Here is a 20,368-nt window from a genome sequence, read left to right as displayed (position 1 = left end):
CACAAGACTACAGTGAAAATTACTTTCCTCCTCACTTTTCTGCAAATTATCACAGCCAGAGTTTACACTGAGCCCAATAAATAGAAATACCCTTTGTGGTTTTACTTGTGTATATATTTACATACCACCACACATTACATTTCCTTTATGATTTTTCAGAGATTTCTGTTGTAGATTCTTCAAGTTTTAAAAGCCTCCGTTTTTTTTGTACCACTGAGCTCTGGCAACAACATCATTGGAGTAGTCTCCACCTGTTGTGCAGCCATCCACGTTATCATAGGAATGGACGTTTCCATCCCCCATATTGTAGGCTGCTATCCCTCCTGCAGAGACAAACAAATTAGAACAAAGTGTGAAGACAGGTGGTGGACGTGCAGGTCTACGGATTCAGTAAAACAAACCTTTTAGCGTCTGCTCCGTGCTCCAGCCCGGGAATTTGTTGCGGATGCGGCCGATAAAATAAACCAAGATTTCAGTGGCTTGGCAGAGATGTTCCTCACTGTCCCAGGCGCCCCGTGCAGTGTGTCCACCTCCATTTGGATTAACATCCACCTACAGAAATATAGATGAAATTGGATGAACATTGCAGTTATTGTATTATTGTGAGGCTCTACTAAGAGGATGTGAGTAAAACTGTAGTATTTATTACAACCTGCATCAGTCCCCAGGCATTATGATGGTCTCCCCAGCCATTATCTAGTGTATTTCCAGCCCTGGATTCTCTGGAGATGATGGCAGCAATGAGAGCTGGATCGATTCCATATTTACCTCCCACCGTGTTGATTTTAGACCTGTACTTTTGAATTCTGCCTTTATCAGTTTCTGCCATGGTGTGTGATGCCTCCACACCTTTAGAGATAAATTAAACAGAGAATATGAATATGGCCTTAGTGCAACAAATGCATGCACTTCACTGTCAATCCATAGATATAGAATCACTGTAGATACACACAGAGATGAGTAGATGAAGGCTACATGATTACCTTTTATACAAATGTTGACAAACTTTGTTTCTCTACCATTGATTACCTGAGTATCCCAGCCTGTCCTGCTGAGCTGTTTGCCACGAGGCACCAGTAGTTTCAACCCCCATGATGTTTCCATAACCTGGTAATGTTCAGTTTAGTAGATTAGTTGTCATCAACACACCCGCAACATTTGGCAAGGTAAAGCAGCTTTAATTATATAGCCTAGCTTATTTCAGCAACACAGCGTCATTTTAAAAATAGCCTTGTTACTCCTGTTCGGCTTGTTTTCATTCCGGCTTGTCATAGTTAAAAAAAAAAAATATATATATATCTATCCAGATAAATCGCGCTATATCCGGATAGAGTGAATTTGATTGTGGTTGGATGAGAAGTATAAACATATACCATTCCGACGCGATCCATCGCACCTGCACATGACACAAATCACGTCACACTCCAGCAAGGAAATAGCAGATGTAGAGCCCGTCTACCTTATTAGAAATTATATGTAGCCTAGTACTAGTACGAAGATGTCCGTGGCAGAGACTCAAGACAACTCGAGTGAAAATGTCACAAACACCAGCGAGGATCTTGGTAGCCAGGAAGACCAGCCAACCCTTCTACATCCCTGGCCGTAGGCTACCTGGAACAATTTTTCGAAATGGTTGGATGCAAAAACTACTCATTTCCTTTAGAATGCGCTGCAAGCTCTGCGCACACAAGTACCACGAGCTAATTGTTTAAAAAACTCGCCGTCTAATTTGAAAAAGCATATTGATATTATTTTCCCCCCTTACATTACTTTTATACTTTAAGTAGTTTTGAAACCAGTACTTCCACAGAAGTATTTTTAAACTCTAGTATCTACTTCTACCTGAGTAATGAATGGGAATACTTTTGACACCTCTGCAAACAAGAGCCACCGTAAGGTGCGTAGGCTACCCCGTAAGCACATAAAGTAAAATAACTACAAAAGTAGCCTACAGATAATAATAAAAAGAATAAAAGAGTGATCTTAACAATGGAACGCTGAAAGTTGCCAACAGTAAATGAACACAAGCACTAACCCATGTTTCCTCTTCTGATGTTCTCCTAACGGGAATGCAGGCGCTGTTACACAGTGTTCCTCTGTCCACTCTGTGGTGCAAACGTGGTCATATTTATACCGGTGTGTTTACTTTCATTTCCGCTATGACTTTCGCTATTCTATTTTTTTTTCTTCTGTCTGCTATTCTATTTCTCGCCAGCAGGGGACCTTTTTACATAAGCAGGCATGGGTGGTTGACCAGCAGAAGGGGAGAAAACCAGGCGAAAGCAGCTGATTTACAAGAAATGGCCCTCACTGACTAACAAGCGCATGACATTTATTTGTTCAGTCAGCAGCTATATATAACGTTTTATATATACACAACTGATTAGTTGTAACTGAGACAACTGACAGGTGACATAGGCTATTGGGTACAGTTTACTAGAAATGGATGTTTTCTAGTAACTGCTGTTATCTCTCCCACAACTTATTTGTTCTATACACCTGTGATAGAGTGAATGTGAAGTCTCAAATTTGAAGCCACAGTTGAACTTTTCCTTTTGTTATGCAGTACACAGAGAATCAACAGTAGCCTTGATCCCATCAGTGGGATGTAGAGCCACACGCTTATGTCATCCTTCAGTTTCTACTTTCCAATTCTGCATTGTGTGCAAGTCACTGCAGGTACAAAGGTCATAATCATTTTAACTACCAGGTAGAATGGTGAATACCAGCTTAGCTAACTCTAACCTCTTACCCCTACTAAAATTGCTGTTGTTAAACCTCTACTTAATAAACCACACCTTCATCCAGGGTCTCTAAATAATTATCGACCAGTCTCTAACCTTCCATTCTTCCATTCAAAAGTACTGGAAAGAGTGATGTCTCAACAACTTTCAGCCCGATTATTTAATAGTAATCTTTTTTAACCTTTTCAATCTGCATTCAGCACCTGCCACGCCACCACAACTGTGCTTACTAAAGTCGTGAATGATCTTCTGCTTACTAGAGATTCAGATTCCACCTCTGTGCTTCTGTTACTGGATCTCTGTACAGCTTTTAACACCATAGATCAGGGATCTTCAACAGGGGGTCCCAGACCCCTAGGGGGTCCTCAGAGTCAATGCATGGGGGCCTCCAAATAATTGTTAATTTTTTAAAGTTTTTTCGAAAATTAAAAAAGTCTTAACATGAATCCAACATATTATTGGCAAATATAAATCCCCACTGCTTACTGACCTATGGGTAAGGTAGTCACTAAGTTAGCCACCTACAGATGAAGTTAACCCTAAGGATTCACTGTGCCACATGTATGTGTAATATTAACGCCTGATTTATAAAATAATGCCAACAATTATTAGGCTATTTTACTGTAATAGCTTAGTATTCTATGCAACAATGTTTGCATAGAATACTAAGCTATTGTATAAAGGCTTTAGGCCACCCTACACATTATTGTAGGCCCAGTTTAATTATGCAACTTCATCTTAGACAATATATGTAGTAGGGGGGCCCCTGCTCAGTCTCTCTTTCAGTTAAGGGGTCCTTGGCTTAAAAAACGTTGAAGACCCTTGTACACTGAAATCTGGCATCTGTGGCATTGATGTCACATAGTTTAAGTCTTATTTATCTCATAACAGTGTGCTTCCATTTAATAATACTACATCAAACTTTTCTGACGTGAAATATAGAGTACCGTACGGCTCTGTTGTCGTCCCTCTTTTTCTCTCTTTATATCTCACCTCTGGTCATGAAATTAATTTCCATTGCTATGGTGATTATACACAGCTCTATGTGCCTGTAAAGATGGATGATCATTCTAAAATTACCAAATTAGAGGTCTCTCTTTTATGAAAAACTGGATATCACGTAATTTCCTAAATTCTAAAACTGGAATCATGTGCAAGGATATATGATTACACACATGAACAAATCATTGAAGTGTGTTGTAAAGCATATAACTTGTTTATATAACAGTTTAAGATGATTTTTAACTGACTCTAACTCATCAGAGTTAGAGTTATTGGAAAAATACATTTATAGGAATTTAAAGAATCACCACATATTCATGCTTTTTTTCTTTATTGCCTTTATTACAGACATGGTTTCATACATGATTTTCAAGAGGTTGTGGACAGCCTCAGGTTTTAAAAGCCACCATTGCTTTTGTACCACTGAGCTCTGGCAACAACATCATTGGAGTAGTCTCCACCTCTTCATAGGAGTGGATGTTCCCAGCCCCTGCATTGTAGGCTGCTATCCCTCCTGCAGAAACAAATTCAAATGAGAACAAAGCAAAACAAAGTGTGAAGGCAGTTTTTCATAAAGTCCACTAATTCAGTGAAACAAACCTTTCAGCTGCTGCTCCTTGCTCCAGTCAGGAAATGCATGCTTTATGCATAATATGAAATGAATCAGGATGTCGGTGCCTTGGCAAAGGTGTTCTTCACTGTCCCATGGGCCCCTTGGAATGTGTCCACCTCCCTTTGGATTAATATCAATCTATAGAAATATTAGTAAATAAAGTTCAGATAAACACAGCTGCTATTGCATTGTAACATGTGACAGTACTGAGAGAGAGTGATTAAAGCAGTTTGATTATTACCTGCATCAGCCCATAAGTATTATATTCCTTTCTCTCTTCGTCAAAGCACCCCTTGCCTGCTGTCAGTGTCTTTCCAGCCCTGCATGATCTGGAGATAATGGCAGCAATAAGCGCTGGATCAAGTCCTTTCTGACGAGCCACGTTTTGGATGATGGATTTGTAGTTGTTCATTTCTAACAGATCAGTCTCTGCCATGGCGTATGATGCCCTTATACCTTTTGAAAGTATTCATGGAGAGAACAGGAATATGGCTTCAGTCTTGTCAATCTATTGATATAGTTACAATGTATACTGTGTAGTGTATGTATATCTATCTATCTATCTATCTATCTATCTATCTATCATTAATACATATATATACATATACATATATATATATATATATATATATATATATATATATATATATATATAATTAATACATACATATATATACATGCATACATATACATATATATAATACATCTACAGTATAGTGTGGATATATATATATATATATATATATATATATATATATATATATACATATATAAATCAATTTACCTGAGTATTTCAGCTTGTCCTGCTGAGCTGTTTGCTCTGAGGCACCAGTAGTTTCAACAATCATGATGTCGCCATGATCTACAAATGTTTATTAGATTATATTTCATGAACACATTTGCACATCAACATGAGCACATATCATTAGGACCTGAAGGCTCCTGAATCATCCAAAATCAATCACTTACTGGAAACAGATGTCAGTGGTCCTGTGTCCTTGGCTGAAAATATACAAAGACACAATGTAGCACTGAAACAATTCATTGACAGGCTGTATTGATATTGTTATGAGCATTGTTTGGGGGACACAGTTAGTACAGGGACAAATCCCCTAAAGGGCTTCAGTTTTTCAGATACCCCTAGCCGAGGTAGAACAAAACACTACAATGTTTTTTTTATATATAATTTTGATGTCGCTTTCATGAAATGGATGGACGTAACAAAACAATGTATACAGCAAAAAGTGTTGAAATGTATCAATATGTTGACTCAACCCATAGGCGAAACAGTGCAGAATAAACCACATGTTTAATTTTTCACTTTTTGCTTGAATTTAGTTCAAATTTTGCAACAGTGCCATCTGTTTTACTCCTCAACCCAATATGAACACAAAAACATGTATTCATCATGTAACTTTTTTTTAGTTTTTCTCAATTCCACATTGTCATTTTATCCTGGGGTACACTGTAGCGAGCTACGTGAACAACGTAAAGAACTGAAGACATTGAATTCAAAGCTCATTAAACTTAAACATGTTCGATATACACAGGTCATCAATCTACCCCAGTGTCTCAGTCATGGTATCCCAACAAATGTAAATTAACATGAGCACTAAATCAAGACTAAAACCTAGGTAACGTAAATGCATTACGAAAACACTAACAGAACATCATTTACACACTTAAACTAGGACAGAAACCGTTAATAACCTAGTCCCATGATCCTTTGCACTGCCGTGCAGAACAGGCAACACAACGGCATCTTGTTGTCCGTTACAATACTGTAATTTGCTACAATTTATAAAATGAGCTACAAACACCACTTTAACAAAAGAAATACAGGGGACATGTCCCCTATGTGCCCCCTGTACATTAAACCAAAAAACGGTAAACCCATCTGACTCCATGTTAAACTCACCGAAGCGCTCTCTTTGCGCGTTGCAGCCAATCTCCCTCAACGTCTCCAGCACCACGTCTATAACTCCGGACTCTGTATAAGTTGAAACCAGGACATCTGCGATTTCTAGACGAGTTTTTCCTTCCAGAGATACCCTTCTGACCCGCGGCTCTTCCCTGCGGTCCAGGATCGCGGAGCGGAAATGCATTAACTGCATTTCAGTTAGGTCCTGCAGCATGTCGATCAAGGCGATTGTAACGGTCTTTGGATTCATCTCTGCTATCACTCAGAGGACACAACGCACGACTGCTCACCGCAAGAAGCATGTCGTGATAAAAGCCTGGGCTGTGGGGCAGCACTACTGACCACCAGAGGAAGGCGTAGCCTAAAATCCAACCGACTGAGTCAGTTCCGTGAATAGAAAAACATAATGGTAGGAAACTGAATGTCCTTCCTTACTCCAGATTAACCCCAAACCAAACCCTCTGACCTTTTCTGCAAATTTAAGAAAAGAAACCTTCATATAGGACTATTTATTGTGTTTCAGTTAGGGGTGCATTATTTGGTTTTGATATGAATATAGGCATTTGCAACAGTAAGGTACAATATCAACAAAGCCATTATTAAGTAATCTTGTGGCCAATCGTGTGTGTGCGTGTGTCAGTTTTTTTTTCCTTAAACAGTGACATTTGTAATTATTTTATTCAATAGATAACAATTATCTGCCTTACAAATTAAAGATGTATAATATGTGTGTGATCGTTTTATGTCATCAAAGACAGTTACTATTTTAAAGAAATGTAAGACGACATGACCTATGTATCCTCAGGGGTAATAGTTGGGGCTCTGCTTCCTTAGCGGACTGTATCAATTGATGGTCGTGAAACCCTAACCACCGGTAACCTGTAGATGGTGCTAATGTCAATCAAATTATAATTTACCGTATGGCTAGTCTCGCATTACCTATATGCACCACTGGAATATGGGTTAAACAATTTTAGTCTGTACTGGTGGCTTGATGGCTTATTTTATGAGTAAAAATAATAAGCACTTCCCTTTCTCAGCATCCTCACTGTTAAAGTGTGGGTGCTTCTCTACAATATATTTTACTTAAAGTCTGTTGAGTGTAGCAGCATGGGTCAGGTCATTTAGTGTCAGCATGTGAGGAAAAGTGGGTAAGGTTGAAGATCAAAAAGTATGGGAAAACGCTGGGGTCTGTAAGTGGTCTGATGGGTTGTTATAACATTAGGCTCATTAGAGCTGAAATCAAGTAGTCAAAGGACAGAAAATGAATTGGCATCTTGTTATTCATTTAATTGTCATTTCTTTCTGGCAAAAATACCTCCCCAGTTCCAGCTTCCTATATTTGGTTTTTGGATTGTTGGTCTGACATGACATTTTGAGACTTCAAAGGAAGACCTTGGGTTTTAAGAGGTTGTTGTGGGTAATCTGACATTTTATAGATGAAACAATTAATTCAATTTATAATGAAAATGATAGTTGCAGCTATTTCATGCATCTTCCAGTGCTCCCTAAGATATCTTTGAAGAAACCGCCATGTTATTTGCTTAGTGCACCTCGACTGAAATTTGAGTAGTAGTAGTTTTAAGGCCTCTATTTACTTAATCCAGTATTTACTGTGTCCTTTGACTGAAACCTTGTTGACTTTCCTATCAGTGAGTATACAAACATCAGACTGTATAACAAAACTATCCACCAGGCAAAACCATCCTGCATCCACTTAAACCCAACTTGCGATGAGTTGTATGCTTTTACATTGTATGTTTACTTCTTGTTCACTGCTGGTCTTCAAATCACCTCACTGAGTGACAGTATTACCGCACAGTCTGACACACTGGTTAATGTCACTTTCCTAACTACTATAATGAACAATGATTCTACTCAACAGTTCAGAGCAATATCAACTAAAATGCCTTAAGGCTTTAGCAAGTAATGGTGGTACAGTATTGTTCGGCACAAAAATAACTCACTGTATCCTTAAAATATGAAAAGTTAAAACACTGTCAATGTATTTTGGATAAACTGAGTCAATGATTAATTGAGAAATACCTTTAAATGATGACAGAATTAGCAATTAACATGTGAGACATTTTAACTTATGCAACTACTACGGACACTTCTGAGGAAAAGTCACTGACTGGACTGTGAATGGAATGTTAGTCATTACAAAAATATGGAACAGACATGTATTGATAAATTGAAAAGTTTGTAAAACCTGTTTGTAAAGCAATTATTACAAGCTAAACAACTACAAAGAAAATCTAAAATCTGAAATACATTTATGATGTATTATATGCTTTGTTTGCCTTATAAAACTAAAATCAGTTTTCATATTGTGAACATCTGCCAAATAAGGTGAATAACTCCAGATATTAAACATTTGGTAAATCAAAATGGTTCATTGTACATGACATCCTGATGTTCTCTGTTTCTTTGATGCATACTGGATCTAACCACATCTTAGTAATGAGGTCCATTCAGGATAGGTAAACCTGATTGATTCTCAGTAGCAAACCCATAGATGCCCTGCATTTGAGGATGACCAGACAGCGACCATTTAAAGAAACATTGATTTAAGTTAATTCATCACTGGGCAACGTGGCATCTACAGTCTTTTATAATGATAAACTAATCCAGAGTGTAAGACTAACTCAAGATCTATTTCATACAGTGAAACTGTTTCATAAATTAAGAAAAAAAAACGGCACGGCAGTGGCAGTTATCATACCCTGAAGACCCATTAATGATGTTTAAAAATCTCCAACTGGCATCGGAGGTCCTGTCATTCACTAAAGTGTTCCCAGCTTCTTATTTCTGAATAGAAGGTGTATCCAGGGCAGGAGGTGTAGTTCACCACCTGTCTGTGGCCGTGGATAGTGAAGTTGGCAGCCAGTCTTCCGCTGTCTACAGCACATCGGACTAGATGATGGCGCAGCAGGTCCATGGCGTGGCGAGACGGCAGGGTGGCAGTGTAGTTACCAATGATTGATACGCCGTACCCAATGGCATTGTGCCCCCTGGTGTGTCTGCCAAGGTGGTTCCAACCTCTGCCTTCATAGACGTAGCCATCAGAACCGACTACAAAGCTGAGTACAGCACGTGATTAATACATGCAGTGTATACAGTAACTGGTATGAATTAAACTTAACAAACATTGGTGGGTGCTGTTAAAACACAAATTGTGCGAGATATTCAGAATTAATTTTGTGCTTATGTTCATAAAAGACATAAAATCAGCAGCATTCTTGGTAATACTCACACTAACATTAACATAATATGAATTATCTCTACAGGAATAGTTCAACATTTTGGGAAATACGATAGTTTTCTTTGGAGTTAGGCAGCATTCACACCAAATCAGGCAATCCGGCAAAAACGCCAATCCACCTATTATTTTGAATGTGAGTAATGCGTTCAGGCTGCGGTGGTAACAGCGTTTAGACAATACAAAATGGAGTGTAACATTATATTTCACATGTAGTCACTTACTTTGGCCTTGTGTACCAGTTTAAAACCCAATTTAATGACAGACCTAGCATCCTGGTTAGTTATTGAAAGTTTTTAATTTGTTGATGCGGACAGACAATCACTTGTAAGACCTGGCATACAGCAGCATGGCTAAATGTCAGCACCACGGGGGACGTGAGATGCAATGGAGACACAAAAGGGCCATTTAAGTGCCACTGCTGTACCCACAACTCTGCGCTAATCGCCTCTGTGCATTAATTATGGGGCAATTAGCCTAGCTTAGCATAAAGCAGAGGGAAACATCTAGCCTGGCTGTAAAAAAAAAAGAAATCCATCCACCAGCTCACTAATTAACACATTATAGCTCATTTGTTTAAACTGTAAAAACTGCACAATTTGAGGTTTTAAAGGGAGTAGTCTCGCATTGCCAGACCTTCCTCCACAGCGCTGCAGAGAGGGGCCTGGCAAGTCCACACAGCATTCCGGGATGGGACAAAAATTTGCTCTGGTTTATTGACATTTCTTTAAACCAATCACAATCATCTCAGGCGGCGCTAAGCGCCATACAGAGCAACGGCACCTATGCAAAAAAAGCCTCGGGAAGGAACTTGTTTTGGTGGAACGTGTACGTTCAAAGGTTGTTTTTAACTCAGGAAAACTCAGATTCGACAGCTAGCTGTCTTGATTTATCCTGCAGAGATCTGAGGAGCAGTTAACAATAGTCCTCATAAATCTACTGGAGTTTAAAATTCTAACCCAAAGGAAGCCCAAGGTAGCGGACATCCAGCCTAAATGAGGGACATCCAGCAGAATTTCCAGCGGCACCGGAGCAATCCCGGAAGTGGAACGTTGTGTGTATAGAGGGAGTAACAGTGTCACAATAACTCATAACTCACACATTAGCACGTAACTCCCCGTAAAACCACAAACTGTCATTTTTACATTTGTGTTTGTTTGGATTAAACAAACAAGATGTTAATAAATGAGCTTTAGACGTTTTTACTGGTAGGCAGACTTTTTGAACTTTGGACAGAGCCAGGATAGCTGTTTTCCCTTGCTTACAGTTATGATGCTAAGCTAGGCTAAACACCTCCTGCCTAAATCGGTATCAATCTTCTTATCTAACTCTTCACAAAAAAATGAATAAGCATATTTCCCAAGACAAGATGTCGAACTATTTCTTTAAGGATTGATTACCTGTATCCTATGTCACTCCAACCACGATCTACCTGGTGGAAACGCTGCATGGCTCTCATGTCGCGAGAGCAGTTTGGGAAGGATAAACACGGCGAGGATGGCTCATAGGTGTGGTGAACATAGAGAAATTGGAGGGGCAGAGACAGTGGGATAGGTGTACTCTGATAGGGTTTTGCCCCCCACTGACAACGAGGGATGATTTCCGGGCAGTCTGAGGAGGGGAAGAGAGAGGATGAAGATTACATACTGTAAATATTTGGCTACCATACCCACAAGCTTATATTTCCAACACTCTAGAAATGTCAAATATGTGTTTGAAGTAGTTTAGAAAGAATGATGCCATTACATTGTTTGTTAACCAGAAAGCACGGACAAGCTTAAAACATATATTCACACATTTCTATAAAAAACTAATTAAAACCTGCACTGATTGATTTTTTTTCTTTCTAGTGGCAGTGAACACAACACTGACATATTATCACCTTATCAAGATGTACATGTTAGCAAACAGCTTATTTACCCATCCAGCAGACATGGAGCAACACTAGTAGCAACACTTTGTAGTTGTGTCTACCTGATGAATGTAAATCCAATTTTCTCTCTCTTGTAGCTCTGTTGGTCCCTACTAGACTTTAAAGGCTAAATTTGTCTGCCCCATAGCTTTTTTTGCTAATAACAGCTGCCTGCTTCCTACTGAAAGATGCTGAAATGCTCTGTAGAGTTGAAGGCAATCGGTTGATAATTCTCTATTCTAATATTGATATATAATATTAAGAGCAGCAACTTATCGCCACCTGAAAATCTTGTTTTTGCTGACCTCCAGTTGTTTAACCTTTGACCTCAGACTATTGTCTGGGATGGTTCTTTAACCATCCCAAGGAATAGCTCATAGAGCTGCAACAATGAGTCAATTAATTGATTAGTTGATCGCCAAATAGATCAGCAACAATTTCCATAATCTAATTTAAGCATATTTTTGATCAAAAAGTCCTATTGCCCAGTTTCGCTAATGTGGATATATTTTAGTTTTTTTTTATGACAGTATAACTGAAAAATTTGGACTGTTGGTCAGACAAAACATTTGAAAAAGTCCCCATGGGTTTTGGGAACTGATGTGATGTGATAGACATAATTTACCTACATTTTACAGACCAAACAATTAATCGATTACTTACAAAAACACAAAAATAGTTTAATTGATAATGAAAATAATTTAGTTAGTTTTAGCTCTAATCTGCGCCCAATAGCTACATTTTTCATCATGTCATAGCTCACCCCAGTACTTGTGCACAAATTCCTGTAGTCCATCCTTCACTGCCTTCCCGACTCCGTTGTCCAGAGCAATCCATTCTGTCTTCTCCAACTTCCAGACTAGTGCTAGTGTCTCCATCACCTGGCTGTGAAGATCAAGTGGCTCCAGAATGGACCTAGAGATTTCCCTTCGCCTCGGGCTAACGTGTCTGGTCACAGCATCAAGACCCTGCGCCTCATACAGAACAAAAATATAGTATCTTTTCAAAACCTCACTGAGGGCCTGTGGCTGTTCAGATGCAGGTAGGTTGCTTAGGTCCATGCCCAGTATTGCTCCATCCATGCCCCCATTAATAACAGCATCAGTGGCCAGTGTGGCAGGCCGAGACAGCTTGAATAATTTTGGGCGGTCCACGCTGTCCCAGCACCCATTAGGCCCCAGGCGATAAGATGGCGGAAAGTCCTGGAGACTGAGGAAGGACAAGCCCAGCGTCCTGCCTAAGGTGAGAGGGAAGAGCCCAACATCTGGTGTCCCCTCAATCTTGGCTTTCAGTCCTGATTCAATTCCTAGCAGTAATGGTGTAAGGGCTACCGTGGTGCCATCTGGAGCAAGAACCACCCCTCGTTCCTCTCCATAATTTGTCACAAAGTGGTGAAGGGCCTTGTCAAAGAAGCTAAAGGATGAGGCATTGAAAATGGCTGTCTCTAGCAGCTCAGCATCACTGAGATTATATGAGGCACCCAAGAAATGAGTGGTCATCCCATCATCGTGGCCAGCGGTCCTCCGCAGGGCCCGGACCAGAGCCAAGGGGGAGAGACCAGGGTTTGAGTCTTCCACTTGCTGCAGGGCTTGGATGAAGCTGTCCATGTTGCGCAGGTGGTCACCTGACAGCAATGGAAATGAGGAACAAAAGAAGTGGAGTAAGAACATTATTGTGCCATAATGAGTCAGTGATCAACTTCAAATGAAAGTCGCACTGTGGCATGTCATTTGCAGAATGTCTTTTGTAGAAAAAAGGGAAAAGAAGATGAATTGGGTGAGACAGTGTTTGAATACAATTCCCAAGTGTATGTGGCACAGTCAATATCACAGATGGCCATATTCAGATCACAGCTAAGTTAGGGACAGTAAGATAAAACATTGGGGTAAATTAATAAAAGAAATTGGACCCTCCCTTTAACTTTTGTACACCTTTCTCCCAATATCTCAAAATATAATAGAATTAAGTTTGTACCATTTGTTTCACACACACAAAGCACAAAAATGTAAGGTAATGTATCCATGTTTAAACATTGATGTCCTTATATTATAATTAAAAAAGTAAATATCAATTACACCAGATGATGCTGTGGCCTGATATGTGCATCATCAGATGCTTGACTGTCATTCATAACTAAAATGATTAAATGGCTAATGTCAAATATACTGAAGACAAATGTATACCCTCCCCTTCTCTCCCCTAAAGTCAATTCCTCCAAATTAAACAACTAAATAAATTTTGCATTTATTAACAATTACAAATTATTAATGCCATCCACGACAGTTTTCTGATCTGATGCTACTATTAACAAAATGAATTTGCCATTGTGTTGTATTGTTTCAAAAATAACATGTAACATCAGTGTTAAAAAAGGGAAAACGCCAGGGTTGGATGGAATTCCATCAGAACTTCTTCTACAGTATTTTGACATATTAGGATCTACCATTTTACAAGCTTTAACTTCAACCATAGAGAAGGGTACTTTCCACCAACAAACCAACACTCCACTGATTTCCATCATACCAAAGAAGGGCAAAGATCTTACGGATTGCTAAAATTTCAGGGCCATCAGCCTCATTGGGACTGATATTAAGCTTTATTCCAAAGTCTTGGCTCTCCGCCTAGAACGCTTTATCAAGAAGCTAGTCCACTCCAACTAATCAGGTTTTATACCAAAGCGTCATGCTGCAGACAATGTACGCAGACTATTTCATGTAATAGAAGAAGCCAAAAACCTTCCAACAACAGCAGCAGTTTAATCAGTGGATGCGGAATAGACTTTTGACCGCCTAGAGTGGAACTACTTGTGGCTAGTAATGGAGAGGGGGGCCAAATTCATTGACATGGTGTCAATGAATCCCCGCTCTCCCCCATGCTGTTTGCAATCTCTCTTGAACCATTAGCCCAAAAAATAAAATCTGTAATGTCCAGATTAAATCCAATAGCAGCTCAATATAATTATTTGCAGATGATATTTTGTTGTACATCTCTAATCTTGAGAACTCCATTCCTCCAAAAATTCTTAATTTGGCTCAATCTCCAGCTATAAAATTAAACTGGAATAAATCTAATCTTTTTTGAACAGCAGGCATGTGACATCAGCCATTAGTGTTACAATACCAACCCAAAGCAAAATTACATATTTGGGCATGACCATACACGCATCGTTACAGCGAGTTGTCCAGGACAACATGAAACTATATTATAAGTAGTGTTCGAAGAGATCTGCGTTGCCGGCATCGCTACAGTCCAGGATTGCTGTTGTTAAAATGAACATAGTTCCTTGTGTGAATTTCTTAAAGGTCCAATATGTAATATTTGTACTGTAATAAATCCAAAAATGATACAAATGCCTCATCAGATATTAAGGAAACATGTTAAACTGAAATACTATCTTTTCTGACAGCAATGCTAATTTCAGTATTTTTTCTTTTTGAAATTTACATTCCGTGACGGAATTTATGTTTATGTTTTGATCTGTGTGTTGTTATCAATGGCCCAGTTTGACAGGCAGGCCGGGTTGCCAGATATACCTGTAAAAACGTAAACCCAGCGCGCTACAGCTGTAACGTTAGTACAGCCATGAAAGCAGCAAACAAACCAACAGGATCAACGGAGATAGATTCTACATGACATAAAAAAAAGAAAACAGCATGTTTCTAACAGTTGCGTGACCAGAGACGTAACAACCCCCTGGTAAATATTGGAGATGTATTTGAAAGATGGAGACAGCTTAGAGCCCAAAAGGACGCAGAGTTGGCTTATTTTCTCCTGAACCGGTAAGCATTAGCTCCACGCTAATTTATCACAGCTACTAAGGATGGGCATTTTTTGTCATTTCAACATGTTTGTACTCACATTGAATTATATAGCTAGAGTAACCGAGTTGGTTACTCGCAAAAACAATTGAGACATAGCTAGTAAAGTGATCCCGACTGGTCCTGGCTAACGCCGCCATGCTAACCCTGCTAACTGTTAACGTTACCGGGAGGACCAGCCAAGCAGCCAATGGCTGTTTACAGCGTGTAGCCTCTTCAGCGGCTGGAGCCGACAACGGTGAGTTATTTTAAGCCACGAGAGGGGGGCTGTAAATCGGAAAGAGAGGACTGTGAGTTTGCAGTGTGTTTAGCGATTGTTGCCGTAATTCTAAGCCAATGAAGTGTGTTCCGTCGGCAAGGTAGTGGTATTTTTAGCGTTTTGTATTGTAATTCTAAGCCGAGGAAGTGTGCCTGTTAGTTGGTTACAGAGCTCCACGTGAGCACGGGCTTTTATGACTGTCAATATAGCCAGCATCTACCGTTAGCTACTCGGCTGTGCTGTGGAGTAATGTCTGGCTATGTGAGACTAGCATCTAACGTTAGCTACTCGGCTGTGCTGTGGAGTAATGTCTGGCTATGTGAGACTAGCATCTAACGTTAACTACTCCGCTGTGCTGTGGAGTAATGTCTGGCTATGTGAGAAAAGCGTCCAGCTACATTGTTGTGAATCCTGCGGTCTCAGCCTGGCAACCCCCGTAAACTTCGAGTCTGGGGAGGAGGGGGCGGGGGAGACGACTCTCCAGTATTTTGAATTGGTAGTGCAGTAACTATTTTAACCGCTAGCTGCCAGTATTACACACAATATTACATATTGCACCTTTAAGTACAATGATCCCCTTACCCCCACCAATACATTTCTGGAAGAAACTTGATACCTTATGTCACACTTGACAACTGGAGAGGAGGTTTTTCAAGTGCTCAAAACAATGTCACGATTGAAGACTGAAGAGGAGGCTTTTAAAATTCACAATTTGTGTATGTTTAATGAAAAAAAAATAAATAAAATAGATCTTAATCAAATAACACGTAACATAGTGTAACTGCAGTGGTAAATGGTTGGTCAGGTTTAAACATAAAACCAACTTGGGTAGGTTTAGGGAAAGATCATGGTTTGGTTGGAAATAACTTCTGGTTAAGGTCAGGAAAACATGTTTTGGTTTAAAATGACCTTCGTCGTCATGGTTGCAATAATGAATGTGTGGTTACAGTTATGTGAAGCGATCATGGTCATGGTCATAAGAAACCAATATTGACTGTCGGTATAAAACAGGAAACAAACTGCAGTCTGCCAAATTAAAGTCTGTTGTGTCAATCCATCCACCCACCTCAACCCTCTACATACACAGACTTTGTGGCACAATAACGTCACACTCACTCTATGATGCCGACAAGCAACTGTCATAATTGGGCTGCTAGAGAGTTTTGTCACTTGAATGTTATCAAATGTTATTTCCTTGACAGGTGATTCTATTTACATGGGAAATTATTATACCAACAACTCATTGATGTGTGTTGGAGGAGGTAATGTAAACAGCTTATGGAAAAAAAATCTGGCTTCCTTTTTCGGAATAATTTTCAAATCTCCATAAATATAACGTAAAAGGTATTTTCTCACACCTGTGTTTTTGTCTCTTTGATATCATCTGATAGTTATTTATGGGGATGGATGTAAACATTTGTTATTTGTATGTATGATGAGTGAAACTTTAAAAAAATGTTTTGTTTGTTGATTTATTTTCAGAAAATCAAATATTTTAGTAATAACAAAGAGGGTATGCATTATAAAAACATGTACTTGAACCTGTTATTAAAGATTACAGATTTAAGGGAATTAGTGAACCACAATGTGACAGATTGGTTAAAGAGAAAATATTCCTTATCAGCAAAAGAAACTATGTAGCCAGTGAAAGAAAACATAAATGTTGACATAGCTGGAATAACTGAACTTACCTGTTGGCCTGCTATAGACGGCAAAGAAGTAGGATAAAGCCAGGACAAAAAACGGCAGTCCAAATAAAATCATGTCGCATCTCCTGTTGGTTATTTAAAAAAGCTAAATGAACAAAATACAACCTAAACAGACTTATCAAAAAAGTAAACTGAATAATACAGTTGAGCTCCCGACAACTTCTAAGAGGAGTTGTGTAAGTGTATTTGTGTAGGTGTACGTGCATGACTGCAGTGTGTCCTAATAGGGAATAGTACTATTTGTACACTGATGGCTCCAAATATTGATTTAGCCAAGAGTGTGTCATGAGCAAAACGAAGTATGGGCCCCACAGTAAGGTTTTTACAAACACAGACAAATAAGAAGCATTTTCTTATGATATCTTATTATATTGGGTTGTGTCACTCTTTCTCCATGTGTCATGTAGCCTTGTACAGCTTCCTTTGTATACAGTAAGCCTATGTCATTCAATAAATAAAAGATCATGCAGATTAATGGTTAATGTTTACCATCTCATATGATGTGTGCATCGGTTGTATACTCACCAGTGTCAGGAAACATTTTAGTCACATGAGATCACAGAAACACGCATGAACTTTTAATGCAGGGAAATTGTGGAAAGAATAAAATGACTGCCTTGTTATGGTTTTTACATTATAGGTTGAGGTAATATGAATGTTAGTAAAGTTTAAGGTGTTAAGTCTTTAAACATTTTTTTTTTAAATGTTAATGCAAATTTGTGTAAATATGAACCCACATTTTATAACAGTGTGCAAGCCAAATGTATGGAAGCCCATTTATGCCAGTAAAGAAATATAGATAAAAAATGAAAATACTCACAGGAAGTCAAAATTATGAAATGCTAAAAAACATAATTAAGAGATAAGTAAGTCAAAATTCAACAGATGCAAAGTAAAATCTTTGACTTATCTTCTAATTTTATCACTTGACTAGGTTCAAATTTACAATCTAGTCAGAATGCTGAATTAGATATCCAGCAAGCCTGAAGTATCTTACAGTAGCTTGTGTTCACAGCCTCCAATGTCAGCTATCTCTCTTTGTACCGATACAGCTGTTAAATAAATAATGATGTGGAGAGCCTTGTTTGGCAAGGAGGCAGACAAGCTGGAGCAGGCCACCGACGACTACAAGACCTACTACATCATTGAATAAGAGTCCATCATCAACATGTACATCTCTGTTCCTAAGGAGAACAGCACCTTGAACTGTGCAGCTCGGTAAGACAGCTGCAGACTGTGGTAAAGGCAGTATAATCATTTTGTCTAAGAATGGTGGATTGACAAAATTGTCAATTGACTTTCCTTCACTCATCTAACCATTTAATGGATGAATCATTTCAGCTCTAAAGACAAACATGCTTCAAATGAGGTTCTTGTTTTTGCACAGCATATTAGGCTGACACCAACAGTTTCCAAGCCCAACAGCTGACGGAAAATCTTCCATTTCCCCATGGTACCATATTAATCAGATAAAACCTGTGACTGCATCTGTATTGACAGGTCTGATGGAATAATAGCTGTAGCCCTCTCAGACTGTCTATACATGTTTGTATTGTGGAATCGCCACAACTGAGTCTAACAGGGATGTATTACAGAGTTGTGGCAGCTTTACAATAACTGTATTTACATTTTACGTTTAAAGAAATCACATGTTTTACCATATTGGATGCTGCAACTGGAAAGTTAAGTGTTGGGAAAGAAAGGGAGGGAAGGTGAGTCATTTGTCCAAGAGAAGAAAAAAGCAACTTCTCACTTTGCTCTGTTTCTGAGTACCACAGATTTGTGATGCAAATGTATTATAGACTAATGGTAAAATTACAGTTACAAAAGATGGCCAATGTTTGCATTAAAAAACATCATCAGTAGATAATGACACTTTTAATGACATTTGACAATCTCACTAGACTGCACAGTTTGTCCTGATTGTGCTGAAAATATTTTGTATGCGTCTAACTATGTTAAGCAATAGCCTTTTCAATGAATGATCAGATAAACAAAACCACCCGTACAATGTTGTGTAATGCACAACAGTCCTTTGCAAACACTGTGTTAAAATGATAGCATATTAGAAAAGGTTTCTACTGCCTAATTTACATAAAATAATTAGCTTACCCCTCTAACCTTCTGTTTTATCTGCTGGTTTGGTTCTCTGTCCATAAAAAACAAAAAACGACTAGAGAATATCGTGAGGACATGTAGCAAGACCGCAGGCATCAACTTCCCCACTCTCTCCCACATCTACTCCAACAGAGTGGCAAAGAAGGCCCAATCCATTGCAGCTGACCCTAGCCACCCCTTGTCCTGCCAGTTTAAGCTACTCCATGCCCAGATGCAGGTCCAATAGACTCAGAAACTTGTTTATTCCGACTTCTATTTCCACTTTATACAATTTGCCAGAACTGTTTTTAATGTTTGTATTTTAATTACTAGTGTGCTTACTTTAGTATTCCATGTTTTGCTGTATTGTTGTGGCTTGTCCTTATGTATGTCTGCTGGCTGTACAAACAATTGCCCCTCGGGGACAATAAAGCTACCTTGACTTTGACCTTGACCTCTGCCATGGCAGCTTTCTCAAGATTTGTCATTTTGAGAATCCTTTTAAGAATAACTTAAACGTGGTAATATTAATGCTTTTAAAAAGGATTATTTGTGCAAATATTTAAGATAATCAGACTCATGACCCCTGAGTTATAGTCATTTAAATGCAGTGGTGGAAGAATTATTCAGATCTTTTTCTTAAGTTAAAGTAGCAATACCTCAGGGTAAAATTACTTCAGTATACTGTAAGTAAAAGTCTTGTGTTCAACACAACAGTCAGTGGCCTCATCATGGATAGTGACGAGTCTGCATACAGACAGGAGGTTTTACAGCTGGCCCTCATGGTGTGGTCAGATCAACCTGGAGCTGAAAGCTCTCAAAACTGTGGAAATGAAAGTGGGATTCAGGGTGAGCCCCCATCACCATACTCAACAACACTGTGTCTGCTGTGGAATCCTTCAGGTTTCTGGTTTCCACAATCTCTCAGGACCTGAAGAGGATGTTCAACATCGACACCATCAGGAAAAAGGCACAGCAGAGGATGTACTACCTGCCTCAGGAGCTGCTGATACCATTTTAGTTTGGGAGCA

The 20,368-nt window shown here is 39.0% G+C and overlaps 2 protein-coding genes and 1 pseudogene across 2 annotated transcripts; all 3 read right to left on the bottom strand.

The window, feature by feature from the left end:
* Positions 1–73: 73 nt before the first annotated feature.
* On the bottom strand, positions 74–2,140 carry LOC114573446 (lysozyme g-like). Its single transcript, XM_028605664.1, has 5 exons — positions 2,036–2,140; positions 1,030–1,107; positions 653–849; positions 402–552; positions 74–323 (listed from the first exon to the last, which is right to left on the bottom strand). The coding sequence occupies exons 1-5, from the start codon at positions 2,037–2,039 to the stop codon at positions 187–189; spliced, it is 567 nt and encodes a 188-aa protein (XP_028461465.1). The 5' UTR covers positions 2,040–2,140; the 3' UTR covers positions 74–186.
* A 1,920-nt stretch (positions 2,141–4,060) lies between these two features.
* On the bottom strand, positions 4,061–6,678 carry LOC114567530 (lysozyme g-like; annotated as a pseudogene).
* A 1,920-nt stretch (positions 6,679–8,598) lies between these two features.
* On the bottom strand, positions 8,599–17,295 carry LOC114572543 (N-acetylmuramoyl-L-alanine amidase). The gene is made up of 4 exons (XM_028604217.1): positions 17,223–17,295; positions 12,218–13,078; positions 10,943–11,153; positions 8,599–9,363 (listed from the first exon to the last, which is right to left on the bottom strand). Exons 1-4 carry the CDS (start codon positions 17,293–17,295, stop codon positions 9,060–9,062), a joined length of 1,449 nt encoding a protein of 482 aa, XP_028460018.1. The 3' UTR covers positions 8,599–9,059.
* Positions 17,296–20,368: the final 3,073 nt, after the last annotated feature.

This window comes from Perca flavescens, chromosome 2 (assembly GCF_004354835.1).
Source record: "Perca flavescens isolate YP-PL-M2 chromosome 2, PFLA_1.0, whole genome shotgun sequence".
Lineage (NCBI taxonomy): Eukaryota > Metazoa > Chordata > Actinopteri > Perciformes > Percidae > Perca > Perca flavescens.
The sequence above is the reverse complement of the archived record's forward strand: the minus strand, read 5'-3'. Positions and strand labels throughout refer to the sequence as shown.

What these genes read in the sequence shown, in the direction of transcription:
- LOC114572543 (XM_028604217.1), bottom strand. Translation starts at nt 17,295, where the DNA reads ATGATTTTATTTGGACTGCCGTTTTTTGTCCTGGCTTTATCCTACTTC. An exon ending in CGTCTATAGCAGGCCAACAG is followed by an intron (nt 13,079 to 17,222) that starts GTAAGTTCAGTT and finishes CATTGCTGTCAG; the next exon opens with GTGACCACCTGCGCAACATG. An exon ending in TGGAGTGACATAGGATACAG is followed by an intron (nt 9,364 to 10,942) that starts GTAATCAATCCT and finishes TGCTGTACTCAG; the next exon opens with CTTTGTAGTCGGTTCTGATG.
- LOC114573446 (XM_028605664.1), bottom strand. An exon ending in ATGCCTGGGGACTGATGCAG is followed by an intron (nt 553 to 652) that starts GTTGTAATAAAT and finishes ATATTTCTGTAG; the next exon opens with GTGGATGTTAATCCAAATGG. An exon ending in CACGGAGCAGACGCTAAAAG is followed by an intron (nt 324 to 401) that starts GTTTGTTTTACT and finishes TTGTCTCTGCAG; the next exon opens with GAGGGATAGCAGCCTACAAT.